This window comes from Hemicordylus capensis, chromosome 2 (assembly GCF_027244095.1).
Source record: "Hemicordylus capensis ecotype Gifberg chromosome 2, rHemCap1.1.pri, whole genome shotgun sequence".
Classification (NCBI taxonomy): Eukaryota; Metazoa; Chordata; class Lepidosauria; order Squamata; family Cordylidae; genus Hemicordylus; species Hemicordylus capensis.
Genome location: NC_069658.1, coordinates 378,199,539 through 378,216,243, shown reverse-complemented (window position 1 = coordinate 378,216,243; position 16,705 = coordinate 378,199,539). Strand labels below are relative to the sequence as shown.

At 49.3% G+C, this 16,705-nt stretch overlaps 1 protein-coding gene across 6 annotated transcripts in view; it reads left to right on the top strand.

Annotated features, from left to right (window-relative positions):
* The window catches only part of LOC128343590 (volume-regulated anion channel subunit LRRC8E-like), a 70,790-nt gene extending 54,404 nt beyond the window's left edge, over positions 1 to 16,386 (top strand). For 2 of the 6 annotated variants that reach the window (XM_053292905.1, XM_053292906.1), the window contains exons 3-4: positions 9,549 to 9,691; positions 13,806 to 16,386. In XM_053292905.1, the coding sequence (XP_053148880.1) occupies positions 9,554 to 9,691; positions 13,806 to 16,058 (2,391 nt within the window). In that variant the 5' untranslated portion in view covers positions 9,549 to 9,553 and the 3' untranslated portion in view covers positions 16,059 to 16,386. Of the gene's footprint in view, positions 1 to 1,172; positions 1,193 to 1,478; positions 1,807 to 8,104; positions 8,385 to 9,548; positions 9,692 to 13,805 lie in introns of those variants that run through there. The other 4 variants (XM_053292907.1, XM_053292902.1, XM_053292901.1 and 1 more) reach the window with 4 other exon arrangements.
* Positions 16,387 to 16,705: the final 319 nt, after the last annotated feature.

Below are 16,705 nucleotides of genomic sequence, written 5' to 3'. Positions count from 1 at the left end.
AGTGACTGGCCAGAACTGCTAACTGGAAACTGCCTCACACAAAAGAAGATGGCCAAGGAGCCATCAGCAGCACTGACACACCCATTCATTACAAGGTTAATGCCGTTCCAGTTGCCTGCAGTTCTGGTTTTATGGGGCTGAGCCTCCAATCTTTTCAGTGCAAGGGGCTTGCCATGTATCACTTGAGGTAGCCACAGATTGATAATCTCTCTGAGCTTGTATGAAATGCATTTGAGTCACCGTTGAGGCACTTCCGCCCACCCATCCATGCCTGGGATTCAGGGAGGGCAGAGCTTTCTGGCCAGTGGACATGACTACCCCAGCACCGTTTAGACAGAAACGGAACCGGGTCCTGGGCAATATGGATTCTGCAACTACCTTATCACAGTTCTGCAAACTTGGTTAGAGGATATTGAGTAAGTGGTGGTTGTCATGAGATAATCTAAGGGGTGTCTCTGGCCTTTCACATGGTCCATTTCCATGTCAAATCCACACAGAGTGACGAGATAAGTTGATTCACTCTGGAGAGACTGGAACTTAATCACTTAGGAACATAGGAAGCTGCCTTATACCGAGTCAGACCCCTGGTCCATCTAGCTCAATATTGCTTACACAGACTGGCAGCGGCTTCTCCAAGGCTGCAGGCATAAGTCTCTCTCAGCCCTATCTTGGAGATGGGGTTGGAACCTTCTGTTCTTCCTAGAATGGCCCCATAAGGGGAATATCTTAGTGCTCACATGTCTCCCATTCAAATGCAAACCAAGGCAGACACTGCTTAGCAAAGGGAACAATTCATGCTTGCTACCACAAGACCAGCATCACATGTGCATGAATCAGCACAGAATATCAAACTTCCCAAGATGTTGCTACATAATCTGAAATAAGTACAAATGCATTATTTTAAAGCAGAAATGTTATGTAATATTTTCCAGTGAAAATAGTTCACTGACACATGTTGAGTCACTGGCCGAAGAGCTACAACAGGAAACATCCTTGTGTGAATCTACTCTTAAGATGATTTCAGAAGCACCGCAATCATCGGGTTCGGGGTGGAGTTAAGCCATCACGACAAGTTGAGTACCGTTGTTCAGTGAATACACTGCCAGATCACAAAGAAGTGTTGAGATCTCAGCTCACTGCACTGCCTGCTGCTGGGATTCCTTTGAACTGTGGAACCAACGACGAAGGAGAGGTCGGTGAACTGTTGCCCCTTGCCCTTTGTTCCTCAAAGGTGATTCAAATGCATTTCGTACATGCTCAGAGAGATTATCTCTCTGTGGCTACGTCAAGTGATACAACGGCTGGGACGTTTCAGCATATTCCCAAGAAGAGGCACCACATGATGTAGTTCTTCGTCAGAATCCCCCAGCTCTCCCAGACACACGGACAGCCTCAGACGTGCCCACCACCCAGTGATCGTGAGGACGTATCCAGCCTGGGCTGGGCCGGAGGTGGAAGTTCTCCAGTGGGTGGTTTCCTGCCTGGGGCTGTTCCTCCTTGCGTGGGCCGTCGGGGCGGATTTATCTCAGGGCGGCTCCTGAGTCCGTCGGCGGCGCCCTGCTGTGTTTGGTTCTCCTCCCTTCCCAAACTCAGCTCAAGGCGATGGGGAGGAAGGCGGGAGTACCGGTCGCCTATGGGGAGAGAGGCACTCCATTGGAGGCGGGCACGGCGACCTGCACGCGGCGCCGCCGCCGGGGAAGCCAGCCAGGGGGGCCATCTCCCGGCACAGGTGGTGGCCGAAGGTGGAGAACCGGATCTGCTGCTTCAGTCGGGCCAGGGCCATCCGCAGGAGCCCGGCAACTCCAGGCAAGCGGCTGGGCTGCAGCAGGGAATGGAGAGAGAGTTGCGGCTGGGGGGTCGATTCGAGAGAGGCGCTGGGCTGGGCAGGGAGGACTCGTCTTGTTTCTCCAAGGGGAAGGAAGGAGGGAAGGAAGGAAGGGGTGGCAGCAGAGGGACGTCGGGGGAATCGAAGCATCCGGATTCACTTCCTAAAAAGTTTGTAACTGGGTTGGGGGCGGGGGGGGGGGAGGATAGATCCAGAGTGACGGCCTGCCCGTCCCGGCGTGTTGCCTCCCACCAAACTCACACGGGAGCTCCTTCCTCTTCCTCGGGTGTATGCTCAGAGCTGCCGCCTCGGGAGAGAACTGGGGGGAGAGCGGGGCAGCGGGCGGGGAGGGAAAGGGTGCCCCCCTGCTGCCTTCCCCGGCTCCAAGGTCTGGATGGGTTCTCGTCCTGGCGAGTGTCTGTGGATCCGCGCTCAACCCCAGCGGGCATGGTGCCCAAAGGAGATGTCTCTCTGGTGACTGTGGTGGGGGGTTTGTCCCGCCCCGCCGCCCTGCAAGCGGAAGGGACGGCGCTTACTTGCTCCAGAGACAGACGGCCCTTCCAGCAGGAAAGGAAAGCGGGAAATGCTTGGGCTCTACTTTTCTGGCTCTTCGGGCTGATAGAGCGGCCGGGCTCTGCAAGTTCCTTGGCCAGAAAAAAACCACTCTGGCCCCGACTGTGTGTGTTCCCCCAGGTGAGGAAAAGGCACTCTGCGCATGCTCAAAGGGCCCTCTTTAGTATTACTTCACATGCCCCAGCGAATGATCCGTGGCACTGAAAACAGACTTGGTGTGCCTTGAGAAATGGCGGCACTCGCCCCTGAGGGCAGGGAATTGAACCTGTTGTATTGGTTTAAAGGCAGCTCCCTGTGGGAAAGATCCTGGCAGTTGGCAAGGTGTAGCGAGCCAGAGGGAGCAACCTCTGTCCAATTCATTCACAGCAGTTGCAGACTGGGTTGAGTTGAGGCCATATAGCTGCAGAAGCCTCCTCCTCCAATGCCTGGCATCTCTTGGCAGGGCTGAGATAGGCCCCCTGCCCCAGACGCTGAAGAGCGATTCCCATGAGGAGCAGACCATCTTCAGCTGGATCATGGGTTAATCCCAAGGCAGCTTCCTGTGCTCGGGCGAATGTGTGGATTTCAGTCTAGGCCACTTCCCAGGTGGGCTGCCACCACGTAGCAAAGCACACTCATCCTCTGGAGGTCTTGTACTGATCTATTCTCCAATGGCTTTCCTTGAAATCTCATGGGCCCCAATTGGGCTGCTCAAGAAGTTTTTCTTCCACTGCTTGGAATGGGAACAACAAAGTACGTGCAGAGTTCTTCAGCCTGTTGCTTTGTAAATAGTAAAGTGGGGCAGGGGTTCAGATACCATCAATATCCAAACAAGCCTGACTAAATGCACTCACAGCGTGTAAAGTAGCCCCTGCTATCAGTTCTGGCGGTTGAGAACCCGAAAAGCTGGAGTTGGGAATTCCCCCTAGGAGTTGGGAAGAGGAGGCGCCGGAGAAATTAACCAGTATTTGGCGCAGCGGGGAAATGCTTGCCTAGCAAGCATGAGGTTGCTGGTTCGAATCCCCGATGGTACCTATATCGGGCAGCAGTGATATAGGACACTGCTGAAAGGCATCAGCTCATACTGTGCGGGAGGAGGCAATGGTAAACCCCTCCTGTATTCTACCAAAGAAAACCACAGGGCTCTGTGGGGGCCAGGAGTCGAAATTGACTTGATGGCACACTTTACTTTAGAGAGATAAGTAGAACTACAAATAGAGGCAGGCAGGCAGCATCTCTTGTCTTGTTTATAGGAGAGTCTCCAACCTATCTCTGAAGGCTTCAAGAATTCTCAACAGGCAGGGCGTGGACATTTTTCACGTGGAGAGTGTAATGAATAGCTAGGCTAGGGAGCTTGTAAATTTACAGATCTTTGCCCTTGCTTTTGTTTCCTTTTTAATGAAGATCAACCCTAGATACAGTTTCCAGAGTGAATGTAATGTAGAGAGTAGTACTCCAGAGTAAACACATTCCATGTCTCAGGGTTTGGTGGGAGGAGACCTGCAAAGCTAGTCTGGCACACAATCCTCCTAATTATAATGTACCATGATTCACTCTATGCTCATGAAGGTACTTGCGAATGTACCAGAGGACTGACCTTGCTGTGTGAAGTGAACACGGACCCAAGGCAAGACTCAAGGCGTAGGTGGGGTTATGTGCGTGTTGCTGCCCTCTAGAGGATGTAGTCGGAAATGTTCCTCAGCGTGTTAACTAAGGGATCCCTCCCCCCGCATCGTAAATGAGCCTCCGTTTGTGTTTGTGCTGCTCCGAGGACCAGGACCAAAGATCAGGACCGAGTGCAGACAGAGGGAAAGCTAGAGGAGCAATTCCTCATATAAATTTCCTCTCCAAGACACTGGAGTGGGACGGAGGGGGGAGTAAAGTGCCTTTGAGTCGGTGTCAACTCCTGGTGAACACAGAGCCCTGTGGTGGTTTTCTTTGGTAGAATACAGGAGCGGTTTACCATTGCCATCTCCCGCACAGTATGAGATGATGCCTTTCAGCACCTTCCAATATCGCTGCTGCCCGATATAGGTGTTTCCCATATCAGTGGGGAATCAAACCAGCAACCTCTTGCTCCCTAGGCAAGTTATTTCCCTACTGTGCCATTAGTGGAGATAGAAGTTAATGGGTTTGTCAGGGGTGAAAAATGCTCTGGGGAGAGTGGGGCAGTTTTCACTCCTGTCAGGGATGCGCAAGCCTTCAGAATGCTTCTTGCCAGGGAAGCAGAATGCAGCTGAGCTGTGTGGAAAGAGTTTTTGTTTTCCCTTTTGCGCAACTTCCACTTCTAAACAAGTGTTGTATTGTTAGTGGATTGGGAGGCATGCTTATAGCACATCAAAGTCTCTGTAGTCCAGTGGAGGATTCACACCTGATCTGTGGGAGGAGCTTCAGTGTACAAACATGTGCACACACGCCCTTATATAAACACCCTGTATTTCCATTAGCTGGCAGGAGCCAGGTGAACCTTTGCAGTAGCTAATTTGGTCTGATGTTGCTCAACATCTTCCTTTCCCCAGGGCTTTCAGTGTTCTTTTGTGGTGACTATGATGAAAAAGGGATCGCATCAAACTCTTCCATTGATGTATGCTTAGCTCTGTCTTCCCCACTGCCTTCCCAAATTCGCTTTTACACTTCCATAACAATGTGAAAAGAATTGAGTCTGTAGATTTTAGCGGCTGGCGTGTAGGGAAAGCTTCCCTCATGTCTCAGGAGAGAGGAGTGCTGTTGGGGTTGGGTGCTACCCCATTTCAGAAGGGAAGCACTCTCTGGCCAGGCAGCAAGTTGTTGCGTTTCTTTCCTCCCTTGAGCTGGGAACAGTGGGGAGAGGAGGACTGGTTGGGATACTCCAGGGATCGGCTCCTGTCCTGAGAGCTCTTCCCCTGGAAAACTGCAACATCGATTTTAAAAAAACCCTCTTACTTTTACAGGTCCCTTTGTAGCTGGATTATCCAAATAGCTGAAACTGCCCTGTAGGTATCTCCCCCGCCGCCCCGCCCATTGCTTTCCTGGCTGCTCCCTCTGAATGGTAATCCATGGAAATAGTTACGTGGCTGGTTTGGTGCTCTTGCAAACCACAACCTTATGGAGACAGCAACTGTTCCAGCTGTTCAGACAAGTTCTTATGCCAGAGCCTCGGGAAGGGCACCCGCTGCCTCTTAGCAAAGTGGAAGGGATTTCTGTTGGGGAACCAGGCGAGTGAGGATGTTTCTGAGCTGAACCCTGAGTCGCCCCGCATTGTGTTTATCGCGCTCCCTCCCATCGTTAACGGCACTAAGGCTCTTCCTAGCAGTCAAGTCATTCCAGGACTCTGGAAAGGCAGGGAGCGTTATGAAAAAACTTGGATAATGGAAGAGAAGCCGTGGCTGGATTATGGGAGGGAAGATAGGAGGGCCCTTTTTGTAGGCCACAAGATGTGCCTCCCAACAGTAGCAAATGGTAGCCCTCTGTAGTCTTCTAAAAGTTGTAGCCTTTTCTCTTGCTTGGGGGCCAGCACAAAAGATAAGGGGCCTGGCCCCCTCTGGCCCTCCTGTAATCTGAGCACTAGAAATGCTTGGGGTGATTAGCAACAATGGGATGCATGTCTCAGTCCCCGGCAGTCAACTAGCCTGACTCTTGCATGGTCTTTCTAGCCCCCCATGGCCTCAAGTGGGCCTCTTTGTTCTCTGGGCAGAAGGTCCCAGCTAGCACAAAGCTTTGGTCCTGTCTGGTCGCTGTGTTGCCCACTCCAGTCTTATTTGTCTAGGACTTAGCACTTGTGTGAATTGTGACTGTGGAGAACTTGGATTTAGCTTTCATGTCACTTGAAAAGGTGTCTTTCTAGAAGGGCTCTAGTACAAGTGCAGAGGGGGAACTCAATCTGGGTGCCTGCCAGCTTCCTACACAGCTAGCAGACTCCTGTGCTACCACCTATCCTGCCTTCAGTCTGACAGTGAACACTGAACCTCTTGGCATTTGTTGATGTAGGCATACTGGAAAGCTGGTCTGCTACACCTTAAGTGGCACAGCGGGGAAATTCTTGACTAACAAGCAGAAGGTTGCCGGTTCGAATCACCGCTGCTACTATATCAGGCAGCAGCAATATCGGAAGATGTTGAAAGGCATCATCTCACACACTGCGTGGGAGGAGGCAATGGTAAACCCCTCCTGTATTCTACCAAAGACAACCACGGGGCTCTGTGGGTGCCAGGAGTTCAATCTGATGGCACACTTTACAGTTAAGTGCTCTTTAGGAATGTAAGAAGCTGCCTTATACAGAGTCAGACCCTTGGTCCATCTAGCTCAGTATTGTCTACACAGACTGGCAGCAGCTTCTCCAAGGGTGCAGGCAGGCAGGAGTCTCTCTCAGCCCTATCTTGGAGATGCCAGGGAGGAAACCTGGAACTTTCTGCATGCAAACATGCAGGTGCTCTTTCAAATGCAAACCAGGGCAGACCCTGCTTAGCAAAGGGGATAATTCATGCTTGCTACCACAAGACCAACTCTCCTCCTCTTTCAGCCACATAACATTCAGGATCCCGTTTAGAGCAAACCAAGATATTTATTAAGGAAATCTTGGGATGGAGTGAGTTTAGAGAAAGCATTCCGTGTGTGTGTGTGTGTGTGTGTGTGCGCGCGCGCACACACACACACACACACACAGAGCAAACTTAGCCTGTATTTCATACATTATTTCTAAAAGCTCTTAACCAAGCATACTAAGCACAGTTTCATATGTTACGTTATCTATGTATGTTTTGTTCAGGAAACAACATATAATCTCCACAACGATCTCTCCCATATTTACATATTGTTACATATTTCATTAGATTTGTAGTTTTAATAGTTTTTAATGTCGGGTTTTAAATTATTTTAATGTTTTAATCATTTCAAATTTCATTTAATTTCTATTATTTTTGTTGTATACCACCCAGAGATGCAGGTCTTAGTCAGTATATAAATATGTTAAATAAATTTTTTAAAAAATATTTATGGCACATTTCTTTCTCCAAGTAAATCAGACCAACCTATAAGGTTCTATCCTTCTCCTATATTTTGTCTTCACAAAAGAACCTTAACAAAAGAACCCTGTGAGGTAGGTTAGGCTGATAGACGGAGATTGGCCCAAAGTCTCACAATGTGCTTCAATACTCATTGGGAAATTTAATGCTGGCCTCCCTAGTCCTAGTCTAACATTCTAAGCACTACACAGTGGCATTCTGTTTAGCTGTTTATACATTTGCTGGGAAGTTGCAACTAGCTGTGGCTGCCTACAAATTTGTGTGCAGAATATGTGCAAATAAATGGACAAGGTGGCCCTAAATCCAGAATTTAGGGACCAGATTCCATGGATGCAATGCTGCCCTCTGCTGTTATAACATCAGATATTGCAGTCCCTTTTACATTTCTTTCATGGTTAGGTGGAATGATTTGAAAAATACTGGAAACAAAAACAGTCAAACGCCGGAGGTAGAACTTGCCTGTGTTTCATGAGGATCCCATTTGGGGGAACATTAGCCAAGCAGAAAAGGAGATGAAAAGGGATCTTAATGCCATGAGAACACTACTGAGGAAGACCTTCCTTCTGGGTTGCAGGGCTAAGTTATGTGGGACTTTAGAGGCGGACTCAGTTCTCACCTCCGTGGTTACCCTTGGCACATTCCTTCTTGTTCCTTTGGCATCTGTGGCCAGGCCAGTGTAGTGGGAGCACAGCTGCTATGGCAACCGGAATATCAAAGACTGCTCTGTTCCATGGTAGCAGGGCCTCCAGGCCCTGGGCAGCAATGTAACCGTGAGGTTACAGGTTTGACTCTGTTCCGATCCCTACAGAAGGCTTCATCCAAGCACAGATAACTCCTGCCCCAGGCTTTCTGCCATCGGAGCCTAAGTTCAGCGTGAGGAATGAGGGGACTCGGCATAAGCTATAGCAAGCAAGATCCGTATACTTACTTCCATCCATCAAAAGATTAAACTTGCTGTTGGTAGTACTGGAAGCCTGAGCCATCTTCACAATGAGTACTTTGTTTGGGTGAGTGAATGTGTATCCTGCGAGAATCTGTTGTAGGAGCAAGTGCCCTAGGGAGCTCTGGGGGTTCATCTTCACAGGCAATGTGGAACCCACCACTCCAGTGGGACGTTCTTCGACATTATGCTGCTAACGAAACAACGTCCTGGGCAAATGTAGATTGTGGGTCCTCCTGAGCCTGGCCCTGGAAACACTTTGTCCTTGGGACCAGGGCAGCATCAATTGGTTGTTGGGCACCAACAATTATGGCCGCCAACCAATACGGAAAAGTACCAATCACTTTTGTTTCTTTTGAACTATTTTTTACCACCCTCCAAGTTAGAAAGTGGGATTTTTCTTCTTCTTTTATATTAAATTACATTAGCAAATAGGAGCTTCTTCTCTTCTGTGAGAAGTGGCAACCTTGAGGATTCTTGTGTCGCACTGCTGCTGACCAGAGCCTGGTAGTATATCTTACCTTATCTCAGAATCATTTGAATTTCAATGCTGGGTGAAAGAGCTCTGCATAAACAAATTCCTTCTTGGCCTTGAGTTATGTTGCTAGATGTGTGAGAGCCCTAGGGTGAAGAGCTGGGCCCTCAAAGAAGCAAGTCTATTAAAGGACCAGTTGCCATGGCCTGAAGGTGAATGTATCAGATGGGTGAACCTCCGTTTAACTTGGCTTTTCCCCCGCCCTGTTGGGTATAGATGATACATATGAATAATTTGGCGGCAGGCACCAATCTAGAAGTCAGCTCCTTATTTTTATGTTGTCTACTAGTAACTTTATTAGAGGCAGAGCAAACCTAGAGCTCTTGACTTTCACTTGTGTATAGCAAAGTTACAGAAAAGCAAAGCGTGGTCTCAGTATTTGAGGGGAGGACATCTAGCATACAGAACAAGAAACACAGGAAGCTGCCATATACTGAGTCAGACCCTTGGTCTATCTAGCTCAGTATTGTCTACCCAGACTGGCAGCGGCTTCTCCAAGGTTGCAGGCAGGAATCTCTCTCTCAGTCCTATCTTGGAGAAGCTACCAGGGAGGAAACATGGAACCTTCTGCTCTTCCCAGAGGGGAGATCACAGGCTCTGCAGCCAGCCACGGAGCAAACTGAGTCTGGAATTGGCAGCCTTGAGGAGAGAGACCACCCTGACCCTTTATTCTAATCCCTTTCCATTCTCTGGCAGGCAGTATGATCCCGGTGACGGAATTCAAGCACTTCACAGACCAACAACCTGCTTTCAAGGTGCTCAAGCCATGGTGGGACGTGTTGGCTGAGTACATCACTATAGCCATGCTGATGATAGGCGTTTTTGGCTGCACGCTGCAAGTGAGTATGGAGGGAGCCAACACAGGGCCTAAACAGGATCCCAGTGTCTTTGGGGTCAGATTGCTCTGATGGAGGAGATTCTGGACACTGGGACATCCTGGGCAAGTGCAGGAAAGACCACATGACCTGACGTTGGGGTAAAGGACTGCAGGCCCTCGTGCAAGGATGGCTCGCTTCTTCAGCCTAGGAGGCGGGATTCTCCGCCACTAAACTGTGGCCCCTGGCGATAGCAGTGCCCAGTTCCAGTGACTGAGCCAGGGAGAATCTGGCCACACCCTGAAGAATCTGACAGGCTGCATCTCTCTTGGCTGGGAGACACTCCTCCTACCTGGAAATGAGAGACTGGGTAAGGAGTGGCATTCTGGATAAAAGCAGCCCTGCAGGAAAGCAGACGTGGGAGCGAAACACTCCCCAAGATTTCACCTTCAGTTATGGGGTACCAGAGATGGGACAGACGGGGAAGAACTTCTTGTATCTCAACCTCATTTCCTCCATGATTCAGTTTTCAGCATAGACATAAGAAAATACCAAATGCACAAGAAGTCCTATTTAAATTCATGATGCATACGATGTAGCATAATTGAAGCTTCTCCACTAGGGGGCTTTCAGGGCAAAAGAGGCTGTACTTCACATTAATTTTGGAACAGGGGGCCTCTGAAAGATCCCAAAGAGGGTGTGCTCTGCATCAGTTTCAATGAGAAATCTGTCGAGAGAGGATCTTTCACAGTTCCCCTCCCTCGCCCAAACAACCGAAGTGCCGTGAGAGCCCCAAATCCACCCCATATCTGTGCTAGGGCACTTTGCTGCAACTGGGCTAGGATTTCAGTGTGGTAAGTTTTGACTGTGAGGCTGTTGCTCTCCAAAAACAACCCTCCCATTTCCAATAGGTATACATGGAAACCACTGAGAAATAGTCTCTGTTCATCACCTTCGGACAGTATTATCTGAAAGGGGTTTAAAGGCATGGTGCCTCTGTGCACATGCAGAGGGCATTTCAGAGGAAAAGAACAAAACTGATTTTTTAAAAATCATAAGAACTTAAGCACACTGTGTCTCTGGGCAAACTGCTAAGATCCAAGTGGAGGATGGGGAGAGCAATTGATGCCACACAGAAACACTCGTGAGGCAGAGTAGATAGGAATACTAGACTGGAACCAGGGAGACCTGGATCAAATTCCTTGTTCATCTAGTCCAGGCCTGTACAGCATACAGCCCGCGGACACGTTTTTTTCTGGCCTGCTAAGATGTTTCTACCATGTCTGCCCCTACCTCTGGCTGCCCCCCGCCTCTCACCGCCCCCTGCCACACCGTTCTGCATCCAGTGGGCTCCCAAGTGGCAGGAAGGACGAAGCTCCCATTTGGGGCTTTGATCCTCCCCTCTCCTCCCCTCCCCCCGCCCAACCAAAGAGCCACTCGGATACAGAGTGGCGTGGAGAGAGAGAGGAAAGCCTGAATAGGAGCTTCCGCCCAGACCCTTCTGGATGTGCCAGTTCTGGTCTGGGCGGAAGCTCCCGTTTGGGCTTCCCTCTTTCCCTCCATGCTGCTCTGTATCCAAGTGGCTCTTTGGGGGTGGGGGTGGGGTGGGGGAGCAAAGCCCCGAATGGGAGCTTCCTCCTTCCTGCCATTTGGGAGCCCACTGGATGCAAAACAGTGTGGCAGGGGGTGGTGAGTGGTGGCAAGAAGTGGGGGGTGTGGCGGGGCAGAGAGAGCCCCTGGGTTAGCCCAGTTTCCCATATCTCAGGAGCATAGGCAGTCCAAAGTACCATGCAATGCATTGCCTTCTCCGTGTTTGACTTTGGAATGAAGCGATTTTTCTCAAGTTTGCCAGATCTCCTTTCAGGATACCAGCTGACAATTTGACCCCTTCTCCAGCCACCCACTAGTGCAAGGCATGAACTCAGCCAAACAGGCAAGAGATGGGGAGGTGAAGGCTGAGACTCTGCTGAGTGTTAGAAACTGCCCGTTAAAACTTTGAGCAACACATCACAAGGCTTAGATTAGGGTTCTTGAAGATCCGCTATTTCTGATCTGCAGTCGGACTCGCCAGAGGAGACCTATACCTGCCATTGCATCCGTTTGTGTCAGGATTGGGGCCTTGATGCTTTAAGGATGCTTAAGCTGTAGGTTTTAACTGGCTCATGCAGACTGCTGTGTGAGGTTTCTCCTCCTGCAGTATACCAGGAGCAAATATCTAGCCATGGACTAGGACAGGTTAATTCAGATCCAGACACTCCTAGCTCAGTTCCAGGCAAGCTCTAATTGGGGTCTCCCCCAACTTTAGGTGGGGCCTCTTCTTCCTGCTCAGAACAGCTAAGTGTCAGCTCAGAACAGAATACACCAGCCTAGCTCTAGTGATGTGCACGGAACCGCCGAGGCACGGTTTGACGCCCGTGGGGTGTGTGTCTCCCTTTAAGGGTGGGAGGGGGCTTCACTTACTCCTCCTGCCGCTTTTAAGTGCAGCCCCCCCCACCCTTAAAGGGAGGGGTTGTAAGTGTCACCCCCTGCCCTTAAAGGGAGACCCCACCCCCGCCGGGGTGGAACTTCGAACTGGCCCAGCACGAACCGGTTCGAAGGCCTCTTGCATGGCCTTTGGGCCGGTTCGTGCACATCCCTACCAAGCTCCTGATGAGCCACTGTCAAAAGGGGATGCACCTCAACAGTGAGCAGTATTTGGCAAAGTAATCGTTATTCAGCTCTTAACTGCAGAAAAGCAGTGGCTTGACGCTGGTGGGAGCGTGGGAATGGGATGGGGGGTGCCAGGGAGGCCTGAATGCTTTTAATGATTGAGTTTTTGATATTATTTTTAATTAATAAAATATTTTAATTATTGAAATGGATTCTATCAATTATTATTTTAGAATTATTATTATAATAGAAAAGCTATATTTAATAATTATTTGTAATGTAATAATGCACTGAGAATGGACTTCGGCCCCCAAGCACCATGTTGTGCCTGGTGCCGGCCCACCGGGACCTCTGAGTTGTGCCCCCCTGACCTAGTCACCACGCCTCAGATAAACCTGTCTCACAGGGTAGCTGCCATGATAAAATGGTGGGGGTGGGGGTGGGGAGAACAACTCCCTGAGCTCCATGGAGGAAGGGCAGGATAAAAAGGTGGTGAGTGAACCATCTGAGCACTCCTGTTTCTCAGTCTGTCACAGAGGCACTGTCCCATTTAGATGCCTTTCAACAGTATCTGCGGGTTGTTTCTCAGCTTTTTCAGAGCATTCCTATTGGGGGTGGGGGCGAGCGGGGGTTGTGTCTGGAAGGTAGCAGCCCCACAATTAAAACTTGCCAAAAAATGAAATCCTGCCCCAGTCACAGGAAACCGCCCAGACATCGATTAGTCAGTCTCTCTCTCTCTCTCTCTCTCTTTCTCTCTCTCTCTCTCTCTCACACACACACACACACACACACACACACACACACACACACACACACACAATTAGAGTGGATTTCCCATTGACACTAATGAGAGTCAGAGTCTATCTTGCCCTGAAAGCTCCCTGCTGGAGAAGCTTCAGTGAGGGCACATTCAAAAGGCTTATATGCAGGGGCTTGACTCTCAAATGCAAACCCACAACAGGCATGTCCTAGGAAGTGCAGGCAGGAGAGAGATGAATTTTGATAAGTTATACAGGGATGATCCCAGGCTTCTATACATTCCTGCTGTTCTAGCAGCATAAATAATACTAGATTCCTGTCTAGTATAATTAGGCCTGCTTTATGCATGCAACAGAATGAGGTGATAGAATGGGCTGTACTAGTTCCGATTACAATTGAAAGGATTCAATTTTTGAATGTTCCCCATGTTGGTTAGTTTTTAAATCGAAGCAGATGCGGAAAAACAAAACTCTACCACATCAGGGATTGCGGTTATATTCCCTGATATGGTTGTTTTCTACCTGCAGGGAGCTTTTCTTACATAAGCAAGCATACAAAATATGACTGTCCCCACCTGGGGCCTGAAGTGGTAAGAGTCCATTTGAGTGCATGTATAGATCAGGCCAATGCCAAAATAGTCCAGATCCCAAGCTGATGGAAACTGTTTTGCTCTTCTGTCCTTCATGCTAGATCATGTTCCTCTCTTTTCTTCTTCAACATGACATGGCAGGTGACCCAAGATAAGATTATCTGCCTTCCCAGCCGTGTCCCTAGTGGCACGTCCTTCTCTGAGGCAACTTGTGAAGATTTCACCAGGAAGAAGATCAATACCTCTGAGCCCACTCAGCCCTCCACTTACCAAGAAATGAGTGGATTACGGAACAACCTAGACCTCCAACAGTACAGCTACATCAATCAGATGTGCTATGAGACAGCCCTTCATTGGTATGCCAAGTACTTCCCCTACCTTGTCGTCATCCACACCCTCATCTTCATGGTGTGTGCCTCTTTTTGGTTCAAATTTCCTGGTACTAGTTCCAAGATTGAACATTTTATCTCCATCCTGAGCAAGTGCTTTGACTCGCCCTGGACTACACGAGCCATCTCGGAGGTCTCTGGGGAGAACCAGGAAAACGGAAGCCCAGAGAAGATAAATCGGAGAAGGAAAAGTAGTGCTCCTAGTGAGTCTACTGAGCTTTCCCCTGCAGGGGGATCAGTTATGGAGAAAAAAGTTGCAGAGTCCTCCTCCGTTAGCCTGTTGGACAAGAAGGAAGGGGAACAGGCCAAAGCTCTCTTTGAGAAAGTGAAGAAATTCCGGCTCCATGTAGAAAAAGGAGACATCCTTTACACCATGTACATTCGCCAAACTGTTCTCAAAGTCTTCAAGTTTCTAGTCATCACTATCTACAACACAGCCCTGGTCCACAATATCAGCTTCATAGTGCCGTGCAGCGTGAAGATGGAGGACATGACAGGCTATGACCATTTCTGTTGCAATCACACCAAAGCGCACCTGTTCTCTAAGCTGGCTATTTGCTACATCTGCTTCCTTGGCATATACGGCATGACCTGTCTCTACACACTCTATTGGCTCTTTCATCGGCCACTCAAAGAGTACTCTTTCCACTACGCACGTGAAGAAACAGGCATCAGCGACATCCCCGATGTCAAGAATGACTTTGCTTTCATGCTCCATCTCATTGACCAGTATGATTCCCTCTACTCCAAACGCTTTGCTGTGTTCCTCTCTGAGGTCAGCGAGTTCAAACTCAAGCAGCTCAATCTCAATCATGAGTGGACGGTAGATAAATTGCGGCAGAAGCTGCAAAAGAACTCTCATGACCGGCTGGAACTCAGTCTCTTCATGCTTTCTGGTTTGCCTGACACTGTCTTTGAGTTGACTGAGGTGGAGTCCCTGAAATTGGAGCTTCTCAAAGATGTTACGTTCCCCACCTCTGTGACTCAGCTGGTCAATCTTCAGGAGCTATCCTTGATCAATTGCCCTGTTAAGCTATCTTTTACTTCCCTTATGTTTTTCCGTGAACAGCTGAAGGTGATGCTTGTAAAATTTGAGGAGATCAAAGACATACCAGTGTGGACCTACAACTTGAGAGGATTGGAAGAGTTGTACATCTCAGGGACTTTCAACCAGGAGATGGGCCGGTCAGGAACTCTGGAAAGCCTGCGTGAGCTCAAGAATCTGAAGACACTGACACTGCATAGCAACATCTCAAAATTGCCACCCAGTGTGGCTGACGTTGCCACTCATCTGCTGAAGCTCAGGATCCTCAATGATGGGACCAAGCTGGTGACCCTTAACAACCTCAAGAAGCTCTCCTGTGTGCAAGAAGTGGAGCTAATCAACTGCAACCTGGAACGTATCCCTCATGCTGTCTTTAGCCTGGTGAATCTGCAGGAGTTGAACCTTAAAGATAACCAGCTGCATTCCATCGAGGAGATTATTAGCTTCCAGCACTGCCGCAAGCTAACGCGCCTCAAACTGTGGCACAACCACATCTCCAGCATCCCTGAACATATCCGCAAGCTCAAGACCTTAGAGCAGCTTGACCTCAGCCATAACCACATTGAGGTCCTCCCTGCCCAGCTATTCCTGTGCACTAGGTTGCGTGAGTTAGATCTCTCGCATAACAACATCCGGGTCATCCCTCCTGGGATGGGAGTTCTACAGGCCCTTCAGTGTTTTGCCATTTCTCACAATGCCTTAGAGGTGCTGCCCAATGAACTCTACTTCTGCAAGAAACTCAAAACTCTCAAAGTGGGGCACAACAAACTGCACCGCCTCTCTGACCGTGTGAGTTGGCTGCCTTTGCTCTCCAAACTAGAGCTGAAAGGGAACCAGCTGGAGGCCCTGCCTCTGGAAATTGGCAAGTGCCCAGCCCTTAGGCGCAGTGGCCTGGTGGTGGAGAGCATGCTCTATGATGCACTGCCTTTAGAAGTTAGGGAGAAATTGGAGGAGGAGTGATGAGGAGAATGACAGCAGGAGTGGCATTCCCTCTCAGGGACTGGCTACACAGGTATGGAGTGATTAAGAATCAGGGATGGGCCTGGTGGAATCAGATAAGCAGACTTCTGTTTTAGGCTGGAACCAAGGAGGGAATGGAACCTTTTCATCCTAGTGGTGGGGGGGGGCAGAAAGTAGCAGCGCACAAGTGGAACAAAGAACACAACAAAGAACAAAGGCATTAAGTGACTTTTAAAAAATAGTTTGCAGAACAGATAAGTAGCAGGAATTATTCATGGGAAAGAAATGGTTGCGCCAAACCAAATCATTATAGTTATTTTTATACGTACGTGTGTGTGTACTTGTATATTTGTAAATGCTCTGGGGCTTTGCAAACAGATTTCTATGTCCCCTTCTCCCCCCCACCCCACACCTCCACCTGACAGTGCCTTGGCTTCCAGATGCCATTTGTAAAATTTCATTAGCAGTCATGTGTTGCAGGCTCATTGCCTGTATACTGGGGGAGGTGGGCAGGGCATCAGGATAGCCTTGCAGCAGAACGTTTGGCTGCAACTTCTATTGTTGCTAAAAGAAGCGTTGTGTCATCCTGTGCTGGAGAGCTGATGCACAAAGCCTTCGTGGGCTACTGGCATTCTTGGCATGGTGTC